The sequence below is a fragment of the Colossoma macropomum genome, unplaced genomic scaffold, assembly GCF_904425465.1.
Source record: "Colossoma macropomum unplaced genomic scaffold, Colossoma_macropomum, whole genome shotgun sequence".
Lineage (NCBI taxonomy): Eukaryota > Metazoa > Chordata > Actinopteri > Characiformes > Serrasalmidae > Colossoma > Colossoma macropomum.
Genome location: NW_023494806.1, coordinates 27,098,740 through 27,124,735, shown reverse-complemented (window position 1 = coordinate 27,124,735; position 25,996 = coordinate 27,098,740). Strand labels below are relative to the sequence as shown.

General features: G+C 39.5%; 4 protein-coding genes across 4 annotated transcripts; 1 reads left to right on the top strand and 3 right to left on the bottom strand.

Moving 5' to 3' along the window:
- The first annotated feature begins 117 nt into the window (after window positions 1–117).
- LOC118827261 (zinc finger protein 239-like) lies at window positions 118–6,593 on the top strand. The gene is made up of 2 exons (XM_036598551.1): window positions 118–229; window positions 5,369–6,593. Exon 2 carries the CDS (start codon window positions 5,511–5,513, stop codon window positions 6,306–6,308), a length of 798 nt encoding a protein of 265 aa, XP_036454444.1. The 5' UTR covers window positions 118–229; window positions 5,369–5,510; the 3' UTR covers window positions 6,309–6,593.
- Window positions 6,594–19,135: 12,542 nt separating this feature from the next.
- Window positions 19,136–20,377, bottom strand: LOC118827265 (histone H3). Its single transcript, XM_036598558.1, has one exon. The coding sequence runs from the start codon at window positions 20,281–20,283 to the stop codon at window positions 19,873–19,875; it is 411 nt and encodes a 136-aa protein (XP_036454451.1). The 5' UTR covers window positions 20,284–20,377; the 3' UTR covers window positions 19,136–19,872.
- Window positions 20,378–20,385: 8 nt separating this feature from the next.
- Window positions 20,386–21,278, bottom strand: LOC118827266 (histone H2A-like). Its single transcript, XM_036598559.1, has one exon. The coding sequence runs from the start codon at window positions 21,258–21,260 to the stop codon at window positions 20,874–20,876; it is 387 nt and encodes a 128-aa protein (XP_036454452.1). The 5' UTR covers window positions 21,261–21,278; the 3' UTR covers window positions 20,386–20,873.
- Window positions 21,279–21,730: 452 nt separating this feature from the next.
- On the bottom strand, window positions 21,731–22,394 carry LOC118827264 (histone H1-like). The gene has a single exon (XM_036598557.1). The coding sequence runs from the start codon at window positions 22,351–22,353 to the stop codon at window positions 21,754–21,756; it is 600 nt and encodes a 199-aa protein (XP_036454450.1). The 5' UTR covers window positions 22,354–22,394; the 3' UTR covers window positions 21,731–21,753.
- Window positions 22,395–25,996: the final 3,602 nt, after the last annotated feature.

Below are 25,996 nucleotides of genomic sequence, written 5' to 3'. Positions count from 1 at the left end.
TGCATTCTTATATAGAAGTTTGATGCGAAATTCTTTTATCGGCGCTTCACTCTCCAGTCCAGTAAGTGGCGGTAATGCGCTACATAGGCTTGCCAACCGCCAAAAACACAGACGAAGAAGAAGAAAGTGGAGCAGCAGAAGATTGTGTTGTTGTGTTGATGGTGCTCAGCCCGCGCCTCCGCGCTCATACAGTGTTGGAGAAACAGAAACAAGAGCTGAACTATTAAAGGTAGGAAGCTGTCCGACACTTTAACACTCACTGTTCTTCATTCACTCTGAGATACATTTAAGTTCTGAAAATCAGATTTGATAGATTTACATTAGTTTAGCCAATACCGAAGCAGCTTCATTCAAACGAGTGATGTGAGCTGATGTGCCAGAATATCATTGATAATGTTTGATAATGTTTTCCTAGTAGGGTTTGGCAAACAAACAGCAGTTTGTTTCTGATTTATTCATGATTCATACTATATATGTGCGTCTTGGAAAACCTTGGAAAACTCATTGTGAGGAAAACTGTAAAGACGAGTCCTTTATGAGTTTCTCTGCTCCACTGTTAGTTTGTGAAAACAAAGCAGATCTTATTAACCATTCACTTTTTAAAACAATGTGCAAAAACAGGGCATGCTGTATTGGACACGTAGCTGCAACAAGTGTAGAAACAGTGACTGATATATGCTGATATTATCCAACGCGGCTGTAATTGTGTAGTTATTTGTACAAATGTGAGAAAATCACGGTTTGTTCTAGAACAATATGAAGTCCTTCCTGAGAGCTGTTAATGTCTGGGTGGGGGTTGCTGGTCAATAGGTGGTAGATTAAGTGCTAGTGGGATTGTCTGTGGTGGGTGATTGAGGTCTGTACAGTGTTGTGAGCTCCATTCAGGAGCTTGATGGTCTGGTTCAGATGTTTCTAATCCCAGTCCTGGAGAACAACACACTCTGCATATTTTTGTGTTTTCACTACTTTTACACACATGACCCATGACATGATCAGTTAATCAGTTGAATGAGGCGTGCTAGATACAAGAAAGCACAAAACTGAACAGTGTGGGTTCTCCAGGACTGTGATAGAGGTCCTCTGGTCTAGTTATGTACATTTCTTCAAAACTGGTGGTCCTCCAGACAGCTTGAGTGTGAATAGAGTGTGATGAGGCAGATAGTAATGTTCATCATTAAGTAATTCTTCCTGCAGACCTTTGTGGTCTAAAAAACAAAAAAGGATCTCAGTCATTTAAATGCAAATTTCTTGGTGACAGTCTTGTTGTTTGAGGTAAGAAGATGCATTTATTTGATTAGTCATGCATTATTGTTAGGGGGTTTGTGTGGCAAACATGCAAAACCGAATAATTGTTAACACTTTAGCATTAAAAGAATAATAGGCCTTATGTCTTTGCATCACAAAAAATGTAAAATTTGATTACGTATGATACAGTGGTGTCTTGATGCATTTTTCATTACAGCAAAAATCAAATCACGCTTATTGTCACATCACATTTACACAGGTGGAAAGTGAGTGAAAATCTTAGGTGCATAGCCCCCTTGTAGAATTTAAATACAAAAAAAATATAAATATCTAAGAAGAAAAAGAAATATATATACACTGACTCTGAATATACACATATACACAATATACACTAGCATTGCACTATTCCAATGTACAGTTGTTCAGTAATAAGTTATGAAATAAAACTATGAAATGTACTGTTCTACACATTCTGTATATGCAGTTAGGTGTCCCTGGAGATGTTGACTCAGAGGTGCAGTGACAGGACTATAGGCCGATACACCAGCACTACTGGCTGTTCAGCGGCCTGATGGCCCAGGGGAAGAAACTGTCCCGGAACCAGCTGGAATAAGGAATGCCTGAATATGTTAATATGTTAGTGTTTGCACAGTGCACACTAGGGGTGTGATCATACACATATTTTCAGGTTTGAATCGATTTTTTGATTTTGAGGTCTAGATTTAATTTCATTTTCATGTCTTGAATCTGCAAAACTCTAATCCTATACACAGGTTGGTTGGGCTTACATGAAAAAAGTTCTTCAGTAGAACACCGGTCACACTGACCCCCAAGGCCTGAGTGATATCTAAAATAATGAGCATAATTTTTTTTGTGAAAAATTATCGATTATATTGCCACGCCCCCAAACAAATGCATGCTGTCTGCCCTGTATGTACTTTTATTACATTAACTGTTGAAAGTCTTTACTAAAAACACATGTCAAATTTAATAATATTGAGGAATCCACCATTTCTTGAGAACTACTTCATGTGTTGTTATAATAAATGATAAAATAATAGAATAAAAATAATAAATAATTGCTGCAAACACATGCATCCATGAGTTTATTCTGTTGCAGATTTATAGTGACTTGTGTGCTAATACTTCAGACTGCAAGTGATTGAAGTCTTGCCTATATGCTTTCCACATGAAAAACAAGGCGTTTTCCATCATTACAGCAGAGTTTTTAATAATTCAGACAGCCACCGGGACTTCTACGCCGTACAGAAAATACTGCAAATTTTACTCAGTAGATCACACACAACAGATACAGTGGGGAATTTAATTTAAAGGCCCTTATCCTTCTAGGTCGCTGTGGGAGCTGGAGCCTATCCCAGCAGTCATTGAGTGGAAGGCAGGATACACCATGGATAGGTCGTCAGTCCATCACTGGGCAGATTTTGCTTGTTTTCCTAAAGAAGCACTTCTGCACCTGTTTGTGAATGTAATGATGGCCTATTTGTAGGGAAATGATGTGCAGGGAAATTGTATAGAGATAAGTGGCCAAATGATCCCCTTTTAGCCTGTTTCTCAGGTCAGTCTTGCTCTTAAAATGAAAGCTTTGGCATTAGTGGTAATAAGCTATTATCAAACACTGTGCACACTAGAGGAAGAGGATGATCTGTTTCTGATGATTTTGGCTTCTGTAGGTTGCACTACAGACTATCAAAGAGTCTTATTGAGGAGTGTGAAACTGTAGATGTTTTTTGTGGCATTAAAGTCTTACCTGACTGACAGGAGAAACTTAGTCTTGTTTTTTTCTTCCTGCAGTTAACACAGTTACAAAATCATAATCATTGGCAAAAGTGGTTTAACACATCAAACAAAGGTGTGAGCTATTGAGTCCAATAACGCCCCCATTATGTAGCCATTTCGTCTGACTGTATTTTGCCAAGATTAAACTAGACTAATGACAATAAAATTTGCAGAAAATTACAATTCTCTCCTAGAGAAAGATAATTCTAGTGATGCCGTCTTTGCTAGTTAGTTCGCTGACTCCCTTTCCTCTCACTGCATCAAACCTTAGTGACATTGTGGGAAAATAATATAATAACACTTTAACATAACTGTTGCCAAATTGTGTTAACTAATAACACTATTTGTGCTGTATTTACAGATAATCCATTCAGCTCTTACCTTCAGTATAAACACATTAATATAAACCACATTGCTGGAAAAGTTGGGATATTTTTTAAAATGCAAAAAAAAGTAAAAAATTATTTTTTTCTTTTTCTTGAGATTTTATTTCATTAACAAAAGTCCAAAAAAAAGAATTCCACCGTTTTCACTGACAAACTTAATTGTATTTTGTAAATATGAACAAATTTAGAATTTGATGCCTACAACAAATGATGCCAAAAGAGTTGGGACAGAGGCATGTTTACCTCTGTGTTACATCACTTTTCCTTTTAATTACACTTTTTAATTGTTTGGGAACTAAGGATACTAATTGTTGGAGTTTTGCTTTGTGATATTTTTGCTTGACTTCAGCTGCCCAACCGTCCGTGGTTATCAGTATCTGATTATCTTCATGGTGAGCCATGCATTTTCAATAGGAGACAGATTTGCACTGCAGGCACTCTGTGTCTATGAAGACATGCTGTTGTAGCATACAGAATAAAGTCTTGCTGACACAACCAGGGACGTTCCGGGAAAAACGTTGTCTTGATGGCAGCATCTGGATAGTCCGTTTCATTTTTGGTGCGGAGAACTCATTGGTTGTTTCTGACAAAAGCGAGCTGAAACGTTGACTCATTTGCCCACAGTCTTTCAGACCCTCTGAGATAAGCTCGGGCCCAGAGGACTGTATGGCTCTGTCCTTGTATGATAGAGTTTCAGGTTGCATTTTTTTTTTTGATGTAGCAGCAGACTGTGTTATGTGACAATGGTTTTCTGAAGTACTCCCGAGCTCATGCGGCTATATTTAACACAGTAGCATGATTTTCGACACACAAACTTAAACATTACATACACAAGAAGGTGTGTTTTCCACCACATTCTCAGTTCCTTTCTTGTGACAAATTTCCAAATTAAAACTGGGAACCCGTAATGCCCAAGGCATTTGAACCAGTGTCTAATTTAAAGCCCAGAAAACAGAAATACAGAACAAACGCACTGTGCATCTCCCATAACATTCCCAGAATGTTTCTGTATTTCTGTTATATTCAAATGTTTAGGCACCCTGGTACACCCTGGTAAACTACACATGTTGATGATTTTGTAAATGAAAAATTATTACAGCATCTCTATCGAATAAACTTAAATGACATTTTTACAAATTTAAATGCAATGTTACCATTTATTTGCTGGAATCAATATATTAAAAAAAGAAGTAAAATGTGGTGTGTGTAGAAATTTGGAGACCCTCTGTCAATCCGTTTTTGTTTCATTAGACTCCAGCACTTGATTCCAAATTACCTCTGATTTATCTAAGAGTTTTATTGCATACTTCAGACATTGACATTAGTGATTAGATCACAGTTAAGGTCACGTTCTTATAATCTTTCTATGTAGATAATGTTTGTGCAACAACACTGCCAGTTCACCACTGTTCCTGTGCCACTGAAATCTTTGGGACGGAAGTGGGGGTTTTGCTTTGCATACATGACCAGTCTACAAACAGTTATATCAAAGATTTTTCTTTGTCTTTGAGATCTTGTCTTGACTTCATTAGTTATTCTTAACTTTTATTTCCTAATGCCATTTCAGACAGTGAACGTTTATAAGCAGAAATTATTCAGATATATTCTTCTCTTACTTTGTGTCAGTTCTTATTAGTTTAAATCCTCAGTCTGTTTAGATGAGCCTATGAGTGTGATGTGTTAGCAACCTAAGAGGTTTGAAGGATCATATGATTTATTATGCTCTGAGATTTCTATGCATGACTTGAAATAAGTGCTGAGACCTTACAAAAAATATGTAGCAACATTCATATTTCAGCTCCTTAATTATCTTGTAAACCAGAAAAAAAACTGTTACATTTAGTGTAAAAATGTGTATAGGATAAAGCATATTGAGTTCAGACTACTTTTGTTACACTGCACATTGAGTTTAGATTTTCTTTTTTCTTTTTTTCTTTCAGAAATGAATGACGTCCAGCTTCAGTTCTTCTCCTGCTCCTGGAGTCCACTTTTCTTACACTGCCCAAATACACCTCTGTAAACACAATAGGATATTCCAGTTAGAGTAAGACTGAACTGCTGAAACAGATAAAGTGTAAGAATATGGCTTCCAATATGGCTTCTGGTACCCTCCACATGAACACATCTCACAGACAAACACAGAAACGCAGCAAGGAGAGAACTCACTACTGCTCAGAGTGTGGAAAAAGTTTTAATCGACGGAGTCATCTCAAAATACACCAGCGCATTCACACAGGAGTTAAACCATATTGCTGCTCAGAGTGTGGAAAGAGTTTCACTCAACAGAGTACTCTCCAACAACATCAGCGCATCCACACAGGAGAGAAGCCGTATCACTGCTCAGAGTGTGGGAAGAGTTTTAATCAACAGATTCATCTTGAACAACACCAGCGCATCCACACAGGAGAGAAGCCGTATCGCTGCTCAGAGTGTGGGAAGAGTTTCACTCTACATAGTACTCTCCAAAAGCACCAGCACATTCATACAGGAGAGAAGCCGTATCACTGCTCAGAGTGTGGGAAGAGTTTTACTCAGCAGAGTACTCTCCAACAACATCAGCGTATCCACACAGGAGAGAAGCCGTATCACTGCACAGAGTGTGGAAAGAGTTTTACTGTACAGAGTAATCTCCAACAACACCAGCGCATTCACACGGGAGAGAAGCCGTATCACTGCTCAGAGTGTGGGAAGAATTTTACTGTGCAGAGTACTCTCCAAAATCACCAGCGCATTCACACGGGAGAGAAGCCGTATCACTGCTCAGAGTGTGGGAAGAGTTTTACTGTACAGAGTAATCTACAAAAACACCAGCGCATTCACCAGCGCTCTTCTCTCAATGCCCAGAGTATGGGAAGAGCTTTAAGCGTTCAAAGATTGTAAAGACACACAAGTGCACAAAGAACAATGGTGGAAATAGGCAGTAATGACTGTGACCATAACACTATTGCTGGAGGAAATCCAGACATTAAAAAGAAATCTGCTTTTAGAGGGGAAAGCTACATTTTGTTGTTTTACCTTGTGTCTAAAACATGCATAAAATGAAATGTAATTATCTATGCTGATGTCAGGTCTACAGCTAACAAGGAATTTTGGCAATGAATTACAACCCCATTTCCAAAAAAGTTGGGACGCTGTGCAAAATATAAATAAAAACAAAATTCAATGATGTGCAAATCATTTAAACCCTGTAATTTATTGAAAATAGTACAAAAACAATAAATCAAATGTTGAAACAGAGAAATTGTATTGTTTTTTGAAAAATCTATGCCCATTTTGAATTTGATGCCAACAACACGTTCCAAAAAAGTTGGGACGGGGGCATGTTTACCACTTTTTCTCATCACCTCTTCTTTTAACAACACTCTGTAAGCATTTGGGAACTGAGGAGACCAACTGCTGTAGTTTTGAAAGTGAAGTGTTTTCCCATTTTGCTTAACATAGGATTTTAGCTGCTCAACAGTTCAGGGTCTCCTTTGTCATATTTTACATTTTATAATGTGTCAAATGTTTTCAGTGGGTGACAGATCTGGACTGCAGGCAGGCCAGTTTAGTGCCCGAACTCTTAATACAGAGCAATGCTGCTGTAATACATGCAGAATGTGGTTTGACATTGTCTTGCTAAAATAAGCAAGGCCTTCTCTGAAAAAGATGTTATCTGGATGGCAGCATATGTTGCCAAAACATGTATATAGCGTTCAGCATTAATGGTGCCTTCACAGATGTGCAAATCACCCATGCCATGTTCAATAATGCAACCCTATACCATCAGTAAAACTGGCTTTAGAACTGTGCACTGATAACAAGCTGAGTGGTCTTTAGCCTAGAGGACACAGTGTCCATGATTTCCAAAAAAGAATTTCAAATGTTGATTTGTCAGACCACAGGACTCTTTTCTCTATCACCTCAATCCATTTTAAATGAGCTCAGGCCCAGAGAAGGTGGCAGCATTTTTCTGTATGGTTTCTTTGCGTTTAAGAGTTTTAATTAGCATTTGTGGATGCAGGGCCAAACTGTGTTCAGACAGTGTTTTTCAGAAGTTTTTCTGAGCCCATGCAGTGATTTCCACTATAGAATCATGTCTGTTTTTAATGCAGTGCCGTCTGAAGGCCCGAAGATCACAGCCAGCAAATGCTGGTTTTTGGCCTTGTCCCTTGTATACAGAGATTTCTCCAGATTCTCTGAATCTTTTAATGTTATTATGTACCATAGATGATGAAAAGCAAAAAACCTTTGCTATTTTCTGTCGAGAAACTTTATTCTTGAATCATTGCACTATTTTATCGTGTAGTCATTCACAGTGTGGTGAACCCCTCCCCATCTTTACTTCTGAAAGACTCAGCCTCTCTGGGATGTTCATTTTATATCCAATCATGTTATTGACCTGTTGCCAAATAACCACCAGGTGTTTTTTTAGCATTACACAATTTTACCAGCCTTTTGTTGCCCCCGTCCCAACTTTTTTGGAATTTGTTGCTGGCATCTGATTCATAATGGGCATATGTTTTTCAAAAAAATAATAAAATCCCTCAGTTTCAACATTTGATATGTTGCCTTTGAAGCTTTTTCAATGAAATATAGAGTTTAAATGATTTGCACATCATTGCATTTTGTTTTTTATTTACCTTTTTTACACCTTTTTTGGAAATGGGGTTGAATGATGAATTAATTTCTTTCATGAAGTTATTCTTTCATTGATTGATGAATGCATGGGTGTGTTCATTATGTTTTGTTTTTTTTTGTCTTTGAGATGTGAATAATCTTGGTCTGAATGAGACCTCTCTCTTCCCCCATTGTTAATTGCATTGTTAATCTTCACAATAACATGGCAACCTTAAAACCTTGCCAGCTATCCTGGTGTAGGGCTAAAAAAAAGCTAGTCTGTGAATTCTGTCTCTAAGGTTTCTGCTCTACCCCCACCCCAAATGGACAGTATCTAGTTTTCTGAGCCCTGGGTTGCATCCAGAAACCCTGAACGTTTATTATTTTTTTCTTCCGATCTTCCTCTTCTCCTCCTTTACCTGGAAATCAATTTCATGATGTCCTCCTACTGGCAGTCCAAATACCAGGAGGCGAGAGAAGTATTTTAACACATTTTAAAGTGGCATCACTGTGTGCACAGCTAGAGAGGACAATCATGGCGCAATCCTACTATACTTTAAATTCTTTATATACACTCCTGAAACAAATATGTTAAACAACACATTCTGTTTCTAACTAGACACATCAGTGTGTTCAGTTGAAGATAAATTTTGTGTTACTTTTAACACAATGTTAAATCAGAAAAAATATGATACAAAGGTGTTAAAACGGGTAACGGTTAGCATTGTGATTGTTAATCTCTTTTTTAGAATGTATACATATATTCTCTTTGTTGTATATTTTGTACCTAACTTCAAATAAAATAAAGTCTACCAACCAAAAATATCCAGCCAACAGTGTCCTGTGGGCAGCGTTCTGTGACCACTGATTAAGGACTAGAGGATGACCAACACAAACTGTGCAGCAGCAGATGAGCTATCGTCTCTGACTTTACATTTACAAGGTGTACTTACAAGGTAGGAGTGTCTAATAGAGTGGACAGTGAGTGGACACAGTGTTTAAAAACTCCAGCAGCACTGCTGTGTCTGATCCACTCGTGCCAGCACAACACACACTAACACACCGCCACCACATCAGTGTTACTGCAGTGCTGAGAATGATCCACCACCCAAATAGTACCTGCTCTGTGAGGGTCTATGTGGGTCCTGACCACTGAAGAACAGGGTAAAAGAGGGCTAACAAAGTCTGCCGAGAAACAGATGGACTACAGTCTGTAATTGTAGAACTACAAAGTGCACCTATATAGTAAGTGGAGCTGATCAAATGGACAATGAGCGTAGAAACAAGGAGGTGGTCATAATGTTATGCCTGATCGGTGTATAATGAAACACACAATTTTTCAGAAAATAATTTACGTTATTATTAATAACAATTGACGTAAGTATTCTGCTGAGAAATGTAGTCCGTTTAGTGTATGGTATTGTTGCTAAGCAACTATGGACTGCTGAATGAGAAGACCATGTACTGCGGTAATTTCTTGAACTTTTTACCTTTTTTTCTTATCTGATAACACAGCACTGTTAAATGCAAAAATCTTCACTTTGTAAGTAGTTTTTGCCACAGAGTCTTATTTAGCACCAATACAACGATGCCCCTCTTCTCCCGCTGAGGCTGAATTTTAAATGGCAAAGTGCACAATGTAAGAATTACAATACTGGATCCTGCACCCCAACAGTGCATAGTATAGTTAAAAAATAGTCAATTGGGATTCAGCCACATCCATACTCGATAAATGATGCACTACTTGGCTGAAGGGACTAGAATTTTTAAAATTTCCATAGCTAGCACACTATTTAGGGAGTACGGAGACGTTTGGGATTCAGCCTGGGATTGATGCTTCTGACTGAAACATGGACATTTGAATCAATGGACATTTGAGGTGTAATCCATTCAAGTGATATTCTTTAGACTTTTATCTTGCAAGTTTACAGTTAATCACATCGTAAGTACTTTAAATCAAGCTTGTGATATTAATGATGTAGTTTAGCCTGTTAACTAGCTGACCAGCCTAGTTCTAGTTGAGAACATAAGTCGCCAGCCTCTCAGTTTAAACAAAAACAGGTTCTTACTTCATCAATATACTCGGTGGTCCATGTGAGCAGTATGAGAGTTAAAGATTATTCCATTAACAGCACAGGTGTTTTTTCTTTGTGCTGTGGCGCAGTAATACAAAGGTCATTTGTTGTGAGGGGGTCAAAGGTGTGCATATATAGTAGATTTTTACAATGGTTTCAAACGTAGGACAATCCTATTTTAGGAACAGAACTATCCGTTTTATAAAGGAGTATTAGGTGTGTGCTTTCAAACAGTTGTTGTGATGGGTCCACTTCATCAGTAGTCTACATCAACTTTTTCATGAAGTTTACAGGAATCACCTGTCCTATTTCCCCAATTTCTGCTTATTCTCTTGTGGTACTGAGGTCACTGAGTGGCCAAGGGTGGTGATAGTATGCACAGGAGCCAACACTTTACAGCTATTACTACTGAAAGGAGGGTGAAGTGAAAAAAATGCATGGGCTTGCCAGGACAAATAAACAAAAAAAACATACAAGGTGTTCGTACTATTTCCAGTGGCCTCTTTGTCCTGCCCACTGACAAAGTATGGGTGCTTCAGGCAGCAAAACTGTTTTAAAAAACATACACTGCATAGCTAGCCCATCTTCTCCCTCCTCTCTTCCCAGAGGACTAGCTGGACCCAGGTTTTAACCTCCAAACTCCTGCCTAAACTGGTTGGTGAAACTCATTACACATGAGCAGGTACTCCCACATAAACAAATTCTTCATAGATAAAAAAAGCTTCTTATTTTTTACATTCAGCTAACACCTGACTGGAATACTTGTTTTTTTTAGCTTTACTTAAAGAAGTACAGTGGAGGAAATAAGTATTTGATCCCCCACTTATTTTGAAAGTTTGTACTCTGACAAATAATTAAACATTCTATGATTTTTATGGTAGCTTCATTTGAACAGTGAGAGATGGAATATCAAAAAGAAAATCTAGAAAATTAAATAATATTTAAATAAAAAATAATTTGCATTTCATTGAGGGAAATAAGTATTTGATCCCCTAAAAACCATGACTAATGTTGGCTCCCACAGACCACTGACACACCCTAATCTCAGTGAAGTCATTACCTGCATGAGAGACACCTGTCCCAAATTGTCACCTGTATAAAAGGCCACCTGCCAACAGACTCAGTGACACTCCAACATCTCCACCATGGGCAAGACTAAAGAGCTGTCTAAAGATGTCAGGGACAAAATTGTTGACCTATACAAGGCTGGAATGGGCTACAAAGCCATAAGTAAGAAGCTGGATGAGAAGGTGACAACTGTTAGTGCAATTATTCGGAAGTGGAAGAAGTACAACATTACAGTCAATCGACCTAGGCCTGGAGCTCCATGCAAGATATCACCTCGTGGAGTCTCATTGATCATGAAAAAGGCTAAAAATCAGCCAAGAACTATACGGGAGGAGCTGGTTAATGATCTCAAGGCAGCTGGGACCACAGTCTCCAAAAAAACCATTGGTAATACACTGAGACGTAATGGTTTAAAATCCTGCAGTGCACGCCAGGTTCCTCTGCTCAAGAAGGCTCACGTCCAGGCCTGCCTCAAGTTTGCCAATGAACATATTAATGACTCCGAGAGAGACTGGGAGAAGGTGCTGTGGTCAGATGAGACCAAAATTTTGCTCTTTGGCCTCAACGCAACTCGACGTGTTTGGAGGAAGAAAAATACAGAATATGACCCTAAGAACACCATCCCCACCGTCAAGCATGGTGGTGGAAGTATTATGTTTTGGGGTTTTTCTTCTAAGGGCACAGGCCAACTTCACCGCATCGACAGGAAGATGAACGGGGCCATGTATTGCAAAATCCTGGGTGACAACCTCCTTGCCTCCGCCTGGGCACTGAAAATGGGTCGTGGATGGGTCTTCCAGCATGACAATGACCCAAAACATACAGCCAAGGAAACAAAGGAGTGGCTCCATAAGAAGCATATCAAGGTCATGGAATGGCCTAGCCAGTCTCCTGACCTCAATCCCATAGAAAATCTATGGAGAGAGCTGAAGCTTCGTGTTTCCAAATGCATGCCTAAAAACCTTAAGGATTTGGAGATGATCTGCAGAGAGGAGTGGGCCAAAATTACTCCTGAAGTGTGTGCAAACCTTATAAAAAACTACAAGAAACGTCTGACTGCTGTGCTTGCCAACAAGGGTTTTGCCACCAAGCATTAAATGATGTTTTACTAGGGGGTCAAATACTTATTTCCTTCAATGAAATTCAAATTAATTTTTATTTCTCATTTCATGTAATTTTCTCAGTTTTTCTTTTGATATTCTGTGTGTCACTGTTAAAATAAAGCTGGCATAAAATTATGAGATGTTTCATTTATTTTTTTGTATTAAAACTTTTAAAGTCAGTGGGGGATCAAATACTTCTTTCCTCCACTGTATACACCCTGCAGAAAAGTAATTATTTTCTGAACTCAGAAAAATGAAAGAATAATTGTGAGTTAATACATCTAATTAAATTCAAGTTCATCCAACTTGTTAGTTCAGTAACTATGTCTTATTCTTTCTGAGCCGTTTCACTCCAGGCAGCCATTTTACAGTTTATGACAGTGCAGAGTTTCAGAGAGCTTTCTCAGGTAAGACAGGAATGAATGAAACAACTTTTCTAATTCTTTTTTTTAAGATTGAGTTATGTTTTTTTATGTATTTATACAAATGATTAATTTTTAATTCGGGTCATTATGTTTGTACTGTTTTATTACTTTGTAGCCAATAAACAGCTATGCTAGCTAAGCAGTGACAGCTAGCTGGCTAAGGTATTTAAATAGAGTTTAGCTAGCCAGCTTAGTTCTCAGTTGATGTTTTTTCAGCCTGTGAAGATACACTTATGTGTACAGTTTGCTAATACTGTAGGTTTGCTTTAGGGACATGAAGAGAGCTGTTTGGAATATAAGGGCTGGATCTGAACCACTGCAACATAAAATAAACTTTTACTAAACCTAAGCTGCTGTTAAGAGTTTTTATTAGTTTGATGATTTGAAGACTTTTGTGTTGAGCCTTTTTTTCTTTTCAATTTGGGTGGCTTTTGAGTGCAGCTTAGCTCAGGTGGGAGGGTGAGTGGGTGTAGGTGCAGAACTCCAACAATCTGAACCGCTGCTTAATGTAAGTAGTGATTTGAACGTTAGCCGTAATGCCCCTTATTAGCCACAGTGGGTTTGAAGCTGTATTAGCTCAAGTATTACTAAATTACACCATGAGAAGGTCATTTGTCTCTGATTAAATAAAAAAAAAACCTACCTCCATAATCAACACTCATGTATGGTCTAGAACACAGGTTCCCAGTGCTGCTCCTAGAGAACCCTGTCCTGCACATTTTACCGTTTTCCTACTGTTTTCCACACACACTATTTGGTTCAGGTGTGTTAGTACAGGAAAAGACTAAAACGTGCTGGACAGGTCAGTAAATATTGATGTATTATGACAGTTGGGTCATTTTAGTTTTCTGAAAAATGTAGATTTAGTTTATTGGGTGCTGAGTCTTACATTTTGTCCCAGTCTGATTGAATTTTTTGAAAAATGAATTGGATAAAAGGTGTGATTATTTAGTATTGTTCGTTTTATTTAGTCTATGTTACCTAAAGCCTTTCTGAGTGTTGTACTGTATTTTGTGTTTGCGTTCAGCTGCTTTTGAAAATGTTCTCTAGGGGACGTTGGTTCGATGATCTGCCCACTGCAGATCAGACCTCCATCATGGACATGTACATCCTGCATCTGAAAATCAACCAACTGGTTAGTTCAGTTCTATTCAATCAAACACAAGCCAAGAACAAGCTGTGTGCAGCAGCATTTCTATTAGTAGTAGCTAGGAGAGTCCAAATATCATTTACTGAGTGTCCCGCTGTTCTTTTCTGTAATGGTCTTACATTGGTTCTGATTTCAGGAGATCGCTGCTCTGAAGTATGAGAAGGAGAAGCCGGACAAACAGGTACAGAATCTCAAGAGTATTTTAAAACATAGTGGACTCTCTTATTAGTGTGACAGTTTGCAGTCACTGTCACTGGGGACATTCCTTTCCCAGTTGCTAGAGGGCAGTGATAACCCCCTAGTTTGCTGTCAAAGGAAAGAAGAACAGCTTTGGATGGAAACTTGAGTATGTATGGCATGTAAGACCCTTGTTGGGGAACTTCTTCCAAATCCAGATAATCTCTTTTGGTATTTATACTGGTCATCGTAGTTCTTTGAGTAAAAGACCAACTTCAAGGGGCTTTGAGGACCTTTGCTTCAATCATCTGATATCCTGCTAAAAGTTTGAATGGGAACTGAACTTGAACAGGATTACTGATGAACTGTATCATCTTATACAGGTGTGAAAAGGAATTCGAACATGGGCATTCTGAGAACTGGTCAGACTGTTCTCATTGCTGTTCTCATTGTTCTAATCATGTGTGGTTATTTAGGAAAGGCAACCCACCTTTACTAATTTCTCTTAACCTCATTCCTTGGTCAAGGTAAACCTAGTGAGTGTTGCATGAGGAATGGTAATAAACTATATAACATGTCTTACTGATAAACGTTTAGAAACAACATTAATTCTGTGAAAACAAATATGAAAAAGTAGTTTTCAAGAGATAACAGTAACATGATTATTAACAGGAGAATTTTATTACAGAGTTACATTGATTTTTATTACAAATCATATTTTGTAATAAAATATTTTATTACAGTGCTCTGTATGTAGCTCTCTGCCTTGAATGTATTTTAAAAATTGGGTTTGGGCCAAAATCTTATATGCAGAGTATCATAAAACAATGTCTCAGACACCTGACAGCATATTTCTAACTATTTCTTACAATAACTTTTTGTGAAGTAGGTTATTTAAAAACTTTGTTTCCAAAGCTGTAAAAATAATTAGTAACATAAACATGTCGTTTGTGTGTGTTATGAACAAAAACTTGCTTTGAGAAAAGGTTTCAGCTGGTATTTATTGCAAACCTCCTAAATAATCACAAGGATATTGTAAGGGTAATTAATGCTAACATAACTTAGAAAACAATAAAATGTGCAGCATAGGGGAAATTCCAGGACCAGGATCGAGAACCTTTGCTTTACAGTAAGAGTATATTCTCAGTTCAGTGGAAGATCAACAGTTCAATTCAGTTCAAAGTCCCTGAAATGAAATTAGTCTTTAAACATGTTGCATTACTTTTCTGCATATATTGTACTTGTTTTAAGTAATTTTATAGTAAAATAAATAGAGAAATATGATTGCAACAAGCAAAATGATCTGCCAGTATAATTTTACTGCATTTGTATTTCAATTTGAGAAATATTAGACATATCAACTAGATGTAATGTGAATTCACTTTACAAGATATTTTTTCCTGAACTGCATGTTCAGCTATCAACACAGAGTTCATGCTGAAAAGTGTTTTGCTGTATTTTTCAAAAAAAAAATCCCTGCAATCTAGCCAGCTATGTTTCTTTGCCATGTATTCTGTTTGTTTAGTTTTTGCACATTACCCCTGAAAACTTTATCACATGCATAAAGTAATGTATTGATGAAATATGTTGGCTACTTACATGTTTTCTTTTCCTTTTTTAAATCCAATTCACAGACCTTGGACATGACTATGATGTACGGGTACATCAAGGGTCCAGTCTTGAGCCTACAGAAGTATCATTTGGAATAAAGGACCAACAGACTACCGGACCTTCAAAATCATTGACAAATCATTCAACATCAATCAACATTGGCTCTTCCACATCACCAGAAAGTGAGAGTCTCCATAAATGAATAACTCTGTAAACCAGAATGTTCAAATAGACGTAAGTTCTACAACAGGCACTTAATGCTACACTGCAAGAAATCTTATATTATGTCTCATTATGAGATGTAAGAATATTGCAAGGTTATTTAATCCATTTTGTACATCCATTTTTAATCCATGTACAGTTCAGTCTGACAATGTTATAATAGCTAGTAACAGAACAGCTACACGTTAAAGGACTTAGTGAAGTGATATGTTTCATGTCTTGTACAAACATATATTTTGTTTAATTATAACCTCTACATTCCTCCAATCAAGACATGCACACACACTTTCACTTTATTTAAGAAAACATGTTCTATTAAATAATTTTTCTTTAATCTCACAGGTTGGCAAAGTCACAGCCAAAGTGATATCTGTCCAGGCATCCTCTGAGAATGTGTACATTTTGAGTACAACATTCATGATGAGACTGGAAGGATAAAGCTGGTGATCAAAGACCTCATCTTTCAGACTGTTCCCAGACACTCATATGCCATTTTTAATACAGCAACATGGGATCAAGGTAGCACACACCTCATTTCCACATGAGGCACAATATTTGAGTGAGTGGCAGATATTTCAGTACCTGGACATATTTTTTAAAACACTGCGCTGTCTACTCGCAACACTCTTGCAACCTAAACTAACCCACAAATACCTCTACCTCAACCTTCTATGCTCAAATCAGCACATTTGCAGCACATTTTTGTCTATACTTGTAATGTAATACTTTAAACGTTTTTTCTTATTTTTGGACGTAAATATGTAAATGTATTTAAGTCAGTGCTTAAACTGACTTCTGTACTTTTTTACTATGTTACTAAACTACATACTTATTTAGAGAATAGAGTAGAACAGCTTTAAATGATATTGAGTGTGTAGTTTTTTACTTCTCTAAATTAAAACTTATGAATTAATTGCACCAGAGGCCTCACAGTTCGTCAGAATTCCTCAGTTTAAAAAATGTGTACTTTTTCCCTGCATGAAACGGTATCTTGACAAGGTGTCATAAATTTAGTCAATATAGTTTGTTTCTCATATTTATATAGCTGTAAGCCTTTTATGAGATTCTTTAACTTCTTTCTAAACATCATCTTACTAGTTTTAACAAGTAAATTCAACTCACTACCTTGGCAGATTATTTTGCTAGTATCAAGCATATTCATAAAAATAAGCAACACGGTGACATAATTCCACTTGATAAATTACTTATAACAAATGCAAAATGTTTAGAAATAAGTTAAACAATCATAAGCTTACAACAATCTCAACATGAGTTTTGTAAGGCATATTGACAACAATTAAGACACCATTTTTTCCCATGTGCTTATATGCCAGTTCTTGAATGTCACTTAAAATAATTTCTGACTCTTTGGTATACAGTAAAATTTAGACTTCTTTTGCTAAAAATTATAAAGTATAAAAAAATTATAAAAAGTATAAACTACTTCAACTATTACTTCAAGGGTATGCACCCACCGCACAATGAACATGAACACACTTTTTGTAAATACATTTATGATGACCTATCTGTACCAAGAGTTTGTATGTTCTCCCCGTGTCTGCATGGGTTTCCTCTGGGTTCTCCGGTTTCCTCCCACAGTCCAAAGACATGCAGTCAGGTCAACTGGACATGCTAAATTGTCCCTAGGTGTGTGTGTGTGTGTGTGTGAATGTGTATGTGTGTCTGTCTGCCCTGTGATGGACTGGCGACCTGTCCAGGGTGTATCCTGCCTTCCGCCCAATGACAGCTGGGATAGGCTCCAGCACCCCACCGCGACCCAGAAGGATAAGCGGTTTAGATGATGTGTGTGTGTGTGTGTGTGTGTGTATCTGTACCAACATTCATGCATTGGTAACTACACTATATGTCACACGTGCTTCATGTGCATTGTGCTAACTACGATAATTTATAATTATATAAATTCCCAGTCAAATTTGCAATAGAAAATGCTGTCATAAAATTGATGGGCTGTCAATGTAAAAGCTTTTGCCTCACAAAGAAACCCACTGTCCAATTAGCTAACTATTTAGACATACTTTTACCATGATTCTATCTGCTGGCACAATACGATACACCAATATATTCTCGTGAGACCTGGTAATTCATTGGGTAATTCATTCATATGAGTCCCCAAAGGATATTACAAAAACCATGTAAGCTACAGTGCTGAAACCTGGTGCGCCTTGTAGAGGACATCCTGGCCTTTCCAGTTATATGTCATTTGTTTGTTGGGGTGTGTCATTCGCAGCAGGAGTTCTGTCTCTTCAAAATAGCTGCCATCTCAGCAACCTCATTTTATGGATGCAAGAGAAGTAAGTAGTTGACAAGTATGCATTTAAGATGTTTCTAAAGCCTATAGTTGATATGCTTGAGGTAGAAAAACATTTAAGCTCATTTTCAGAGCAATTTTTATGGATACACACAAAAGTTTAGCCAAATAACAACAGTATACTTTTTTGATGTCCTTTGTGGTGCACACTGGAACTAACAATCTGTTTTTAGATGAAATTCATGGTATCACAGGTGACAGGAAGTTGACTGAGGCAGAGAAAATTAAAGGATAATCACACCCCTCTTGATCCAGTAGGATTAGAAGCAACAACATGTAAGCTTAATAGTTAAATACATTGCTGTGATATTACTGTATGTGTTTTTTTTTATTATTATTATTATTTATGGTGCTCATTTTTTTTTGTACCAACAGTATTTTTAGGTTTTACTCTTATTGCTTAATGGATAACTGGAATTAAGTGTATGCAGGCATTTAAGGGAGGGATCTGAGCTTTTATACAATTGGACTTTTAAAAATTAAAACATTAAAAATGAACTAATTCTCCTCCCTCTCCATTTATACCTAAGATTCATGCCTACCATGAAACAGTTTGCTGCTAAATGACACACTCAAAGCTGTACTGACTGGATGCCCTGAACTTTGAAGATTGATGACAAGGTTTTTGAAGTTGTTGCTGATGTTGCAGCAGTGTTTTGGCCTGATGCAGTATAGGAAACAAGACATATGACATCATTATTATTACTATCTAACGTCCTGTTGTCCACTATTAAGGACATGTATATAAAATAAAAATAAAAAAGTGTTTTTGAAAAATGTTCACTGTGAAGTTTCTTCCAGCCAATACACTAATTTTATTCTAATTTTTTCTCTGGGTCTCAGGAGGATATGGCAGGAAAAATCAACAACCAACCAACAGATTAACAAGCATGATACATTAATTATGGGTTTGATATGAAGCCATAATGTCAATATGTGTGTGTGTGTATTGTATACAATATATTCGTGTTTATGGGAGAGTTTATGTAGGAAATAAATGCTATAGCTCACGTGCATATGTCACGGATGGAGCTCGGGCGCCATTGTGTTCAAATCGTGAACTGACAAGTCGGAGTAAGACCGGAAAACTCCTTATTTTAAATGTAAAACTACTGTATGAAATGTGGTTTGGTCGTAGTAATTAGACTATTATTGTCATTTTATTTTCGCAGCCTCACAAACAGTAATTCAAGAAGTCACTCAGCAACACATTTCCGCATAAGAAAATCTCGCTTTTTCTACTACTTGCAGGTTCTTATTTTGACCACACGATGGAATCCAAGCTCTATTGATGACAAAACGCCCTCCGCCCGAAACACCTGGGCGGTCTTTCTGCACTGTTTCCGCTTTCTCTAATCAGCAAACTAATAACTCAACTACATATTCGGTGCTATTATACAATAACTCATCACATAGAGCATCTTACTGTACTACAGACACTTCTCGGAATGAACATCTCGGCAGCTGAGCTATAACTAAGCGCACCACACAACTGCACAAAGAGATGCTCGCTTTCATACTCATTCAGCGCTCGCGCGCTCTTCATAAAGCCCTATTACCACATCACAGCACATAACAGAACTCGCGGTTTGCTAGAACACGTGCTCTTTCGGACTGCAACAATTAGGTGGCTCTCAAAAGAGCCTTTTGGGTTTTTGGTACAACTTGGGAACACTCCAATTAATTTAAGCGCGCTCTCCGCGGATACGGCGGGCCAACTGGATGTCCTTAGGCATGATGGTGACTCTCTTGGCATGAATGGCGCATAGGTTAGTGTCCTCGAACAGACCCACCAAGTACGCCTCGCTAGCCTCCTGCAGGGCCATGACGGCAGAGCTCTGGAAGCGGAGATCGGTCTTGAAATCCTGAGCGATCTCACGCACCAGGCGCTGGAAGGGCAGCTTGCGGATCAGCAGCTCTGTGGATTTCTGATAACGGCGGATTTCCCTCAGAGCCACGGTGCCAGGCCTGTAACGGTGAGGCTTCTTCACACCGCCAGTGGCCGGGGCGCTCTTACGAGCAGCCTTGGTAGCCAGCTGCTTCCTCGGGGCCTTACCACCGGTAGATTTACGGGCGGTCTGCTTGGTTCTTGCCATGATGTGGCACTCCACTCTTTTCCACAAAAGAAAAAGAATGAGCTCATTCGCATGCCGCAGCTTTTTTTAAGCATTTGAGCTGCTCGCCGCTCATTGGGCGTCTTGGATGTTCCCGCCTCTCATTGGACGGCTGTTCATGCGTGGTCTAAACGCTATTGGGCGTCTTCTGTTTTGAAAAAAGACACCGCCCCACCGCCGTGGCGGGCTCAACTACTTAATTTTTTTTTCTCTTACACGCGGTGTGTAACGTTACTCTGATTTTTGGTTCATTTATAATCACATGCCTGTTATTTCGCCTTGACTCGCGCAGTTACACAGTGGTTCGTTTGTTTTTATTCGTTTTATTCATTTATTTTATTTGAGTAGAATAAGAGCTTTTAAACCTTATTCAGTACGTAATGGGAGGGGGGGGGTTACATTGCGCCTTTTTTTTCACTAAGACACAATAACTGGTAATTACTGATCATTCAACGGCCGCCTTTTTCTTCCTCTTTTGGTGGGAGAGCAAAAGAAAAAACTGCACTTCTGTCGTTGAGGTGGGTGGCCCTTAAAAGAGCCTTTGGTTCTGTACAAATCAGGAGAAAAGTAATTTACTTGGTCTTGGCCGCTTTCTCGGTCTTCTTGGGCAACAGTACAGCCTGAATGTTAGGCAGCACGCCACCCTGAGCGATGGTCACTCCTCCGAGCAGTTTATTCAACTCCTCGTCGTTACGAACAGCCAGCTGTAAGTGACGAGGAATAATACGCGTCTTCTTGTTGTCGCGAGCGGCGTTGCCGGCCAACTCCAGGATCTCAGCGGTCAGATACTCCAGCACGGCTGCCAAATAGACGGGCGCACCGGCGCCGACGCGTTCGGCGTAGTTACCTTTACGTAGAAGCCTGTGAACACGGCCTACAGGAAACTGGAGCCCAGCGCGAGAGGAGCGAGTCTTGGCCTTGGCTCTAGCCTTACCGCCGGTCTTACCTCGGCCACTCATTTTGTGTTTCAATCAATTTCACCAAACAAAACTGAAATGAAACGTTACTGAGTCCGAACGCCCTTCTTATGAGAGCGACTGCGTTTCTATTGGCTAAAATGCGACGGCCGCCAACAACCAATCACATTAGCGCCGGCCAACTCTAGGGTCCGCCCACCGCTCTTCTCCAAGCATCCCGCTTCTGCCCCTCCCCGTCGTGCTGCCACTTGTGTGCGAGTCTGAGTCTGAGTGAGTGAGAGGGAGAGAAAATGAGATATCAAGACAAAGAAGGAAAGAAAGAAACTTAAATACGTCCCTGTTTTCCTACCCCATTCCCACTCCTATTCTCATCCATGTAAATGCAAATGGTCACTCGATTATTATGCTGAGCCCGGTGTTCATATAATATCACTACTGTCTAGTAATGACCAGCGTGAAGGAAATGCTCTTTGAATAGAAAATGTGGGTGGCTCTTAAAAGAGCCGTTTTGGATTCTGGGAAGTAAACAGCGCGTTTACTTCTTGGGTGCGGCCTTTTTCGCCGCCTTGGGCTTTGCTGCTTTGGGCTTGACGGCCTTTGTTTTCTTCGGGCTCTTGGCCGCCTTCTTCGGGGCCGCCGGCTTCTTGGCTTTCTTGGGAGACTTGGCGATTTTCTTGGCGGCCGCGGGCTTCTTTGCCGCTACCTTCTTGGCTTTTTTCGGCGATTTCTTGGCGGCCGCGGGCTTCTTCGCCGCTACCTTCTTGGGCTTCTTGGCGGCGGCCTTCTTGGCTTTCGGCGCCGCTTTCTTTGCCGGCTTCTGCTTAGCCTCGGTTTGCTTTTTGCCGAGCTTGAAGGAGCCTGACGCACCGGTGCCTTTGGTCTGCACCAGAGTGCCCTTCGTCACGAGGCTCTTGAGGGCGAGCTTGACGCGGGATTTGTTCTTCTCCACGTCGTAACCGCCGGCAGCCAGGGCCTTTTTGAGAGCGGCGAGAGACAGGCCGCTTCTCTCCTTGGACTGTGAAACAGCCTTGACAATGAGCTCACCGACGCTGGGACCGGCTTTCTTGGGCCGGGCTGCGCTTTTCTTCTTGGGAGCTTTGGCCGGCGCGGCTGGAGCGGGAGCAACTTCTGCCATCCTTTAGCTTTTGCTGGGAGCGGAGCAAGAATGAACACAAACTTCCCTGTTCAGAGGAAACTCAGTTGCACGCGAAGTCCGGCCCCTTAAAAGCCACATGAGAACGGTGTAGACTCAACCCGGCGGGCGCTGTGCAGCCGTGCCTCACTGACGCGCCCGCATTTGTGTTTTCTTGTGCCATTTATCAGGCAAAATACGAGCGAAAGCGCCGCTTGGCGAGCGCCCAACGGTTCGCTCTTCTAGAAGAGGCTCTGCCGTGTGTCCCGAGTACGGGAATGTGCGCGCAGCGACGCCTCGTTTCGTAGGTCGATCTCAAAAGGGCGCCGCGCGGCCGCCGCTCCGAACCTGAAACGATGCATTTGGAGCGATAATCGGTGGAAAACAGGCGCAAACTACGGCGTGAGCCTTCGGAAAGATCAATGGCGCGTTCGAGGAGAGCATCAGCGAGGGCCTGGCGAACTCCTAGCGGCCGAGTGCCTCGCTGACTATGGGCAAAACGAGCTCTATTGGAACGCATAAAGCACACGCGTGAAGTCGGCGGCCGCTGGGACCAGAGCAAGTCCTCTGTTGATGTGCTGTTGTAAAAAGCAGTATATAAAAAAACTTTGACCTTAACCCCGAGATCCGAGGCCAAGCTCTTTCTAAACCTAATTATTTTTACCATAAGTTCGCCGTAAACCGAGTAGGAAAGCTTTTCCTAACCCTAGCAGAAAATTAAGCCTAACCCCTCTCTGACCCTAATTTGATTTAGCCTAAACTCATTACAAACGTAGTGGCCACCATCTGTGAAATACTCAGACTACATCATAAGTCAATGGTCTAGCTCCAAACCAACTTTTACTCATTATAAATATAAGCCTGGGGCCTAGATGTGAGCCTACATATGCTCACTCTAAACACTTCCAAAGCTTAAAACCAAGCCCCATACCTACAACTGCTTTATCTAACTAGCCTAAGGCCTTGCCCTAAACCAACTTTGACATTCTGCAACTTCACAAGAAACCAAAGGCCTAGGTCTAAACCTAATATTACTTACTCTAACATCATGATGGGCAAGAGGCCCAGCTGAAATGCTAATTTTGGCTTACTCAAACTACATCATTATCTGAAAGCCTAGCTCTGTACCAGCTTTCATTTCTCCAACTTCATCATCAGTCTAATGGCTCGCTATAGAACTCTGTTCACTCACTCTAACTCCATGACTTTGACATTCTCTAACTCCAACATAAATCAAAGGCCAAGCTCTATAGCTACTGTTACTTATTCTGAATACTCGGTAAGCCTGAGGCCTAGCCAAAAAATAGCGTAACAGTAGTTTAGAGAGCTAGGACTTAGAAGTTTACGATTCACTCTAACTTCTTCATGAGCCTAAGGCTTTTCTCTACACCTATTAAGTACTTGACTACATCAGATGCCAGACGCCCCGCTGTGAGGCTCCTCTTGCTTATCTAGCTACATCACAAGCCTAAAGCTTAGCCTTATTTGACTGCATTATAAGCCTGAGGCATAGCCGTAAGCCTCCTTTCACTTACTCTAACTTCATCAACAGCCTAATGGCTATTTCTGTACCTAATTTTATATGCTTTATCGTAAACCTAAGGCTTAGCTCTTAACCTAGTATTACTTAATCTGTTTACATTATGCTTATTCCAAGTACTTCATGAGCTTAAAGCATAGCTCTTTACCTATTTTTATTTCTTTAATTTCATGTACCTCCTTTCATTCATCCTCATTTCATCATATGGCTGTGGCCTACCTCTAAACTACTTTTGGTTGCTCTAACTACATCATAAGCTTAAAGCCTAGTCCTGAACACACTACTACCAACTCTAACTTCATCAAATGCCAGAGCCCTAGCTGTAAACTCACTTTTACTTTCTCTAACTTCAAAACGTGTCTCTAAACATAGTTTTGCTTATGCTAATTTCATCATAATCTTAGAGTATAGCTCTGTAGCTACTTCTACTCTCCCATCAAAACTTCATCATAAGCATCAAGCCTTGCTATGTTTCTCTTTTCATTCACTTTAGCTACCCTAGAAGCCAATAGGCCAGCTATCAACCTATTATTTAACTGTAGGCTTACAGTATAGTTAGAGTAAGCACAAGTAGATTTAGAGTTAGGCCTCTAATTTAGCCTTATTTTGATTTAGATTTAGCCTTAGATTTAGCCTCAGTCTAACAGTGTAGTTAGACTTAATAGAAATAGGTACATGGCATGACATTAGGCTTATGATGAAGCCTAATAAGTCATAAGTCATTACGATGAAGCCATAAGTCTCATGCCTAGCTGTATGTACATCATGAACTCAAAAGCTCGCTCAATGCCTACTTTTATCTCTGTAACTTCATCAGAAGTCTAATGCCTTGCTCCCTACCTTCTTTCATTTCATCATCTTATACATGTCCTACATCTAAACCTACCATTGCTTGCTCATAACTTAAAGCCTAGACGTTACACTTTCTCTTCCTTACTCTAACATCATCATGAGCCAGCGGCCTCGCTCTAATTGTAGCATTTACTCAAACTACATAAGCCTGAGCTCCAGTTCTAAGCCTACTGTAAGCACAAATGGCCTAGCCCTAATCTCACTTCTACATTCTCTAACTTCATCATATGTGCCTATGGCCTAGCTCTAACATCGCATTAAGCCTAAGGTCTAGCTTTGCACCTGTTATTATGCGCTCTGACTACAAGAGAGCTCTGAGGTCTAGCTGGAAGCTTCCTTTTGCTTACTCTATCTTCATCATAAACCTAAGGCCTACATTTAAACCTAACTGTACAATTAATCTGAGGCATACGTGTAAGCATACATATGCTCACTCTTACTTCATCATAAGCCAAAGGCCTGACTAACCAATTACTTCCTCACCCTGACAGCATCATTAACCTGAGGCCATACTCTGACTACTTTAGAAGCCAGTAGCTTACCAATAAACCTATGTAAAACTACTTTTGCTGTAAGCAATAGCTTGGATCAGTTCCATGAGGTCCATTTTGCAGAAATGTGACCTACATCTCATAGTGAATAAAACAACTGCCGAATATGAGTATTACACCAAACATTAGTTTCTTTAGTTTTTTTTTTTAACCAAATCATTTCCCTTTTTTCTCCTATCCATTACTATTATGCACCTTTTCCTTTCATTTGTTCCTATCTCGTTCCTCCATTCCTCCATAAACTGCTATTACTCTTCAATAAACTTATTTGACTCCAATTACCCTGTTTAGGTTTATTTAATGAATCATTCAACAAATAATCATTTATTTAGATGTTTATTTTCAGCTGAAAACACGTTTTGAAACCTACACTAAATCAAGTAGTTTCAAATTGATTATATCTCATTTACCGCTTTACCTCTCTCTCTCTCTCTCTCTCTCTCTGCTTCTCTCTTTTTCATCTTTGTCCTCAATGATAACTGAAAAAGCACACATTACACATACGTTATAAAAGCTGTCTGTACCAAACCCCAGCTAACAGAAAAGGTAGGTACTCATACAGTTAATGAGACAAAATACAGTCTAATGTAGGGGAGACTGGGTACAGTTGTAAAACTTTTTGTTTCAGCACCTGTAACTCACTGAATTTGTGAGCTAAAGTTCTCAAACTTTTACACAAAGTAATCATAGTTTTTTACTACAA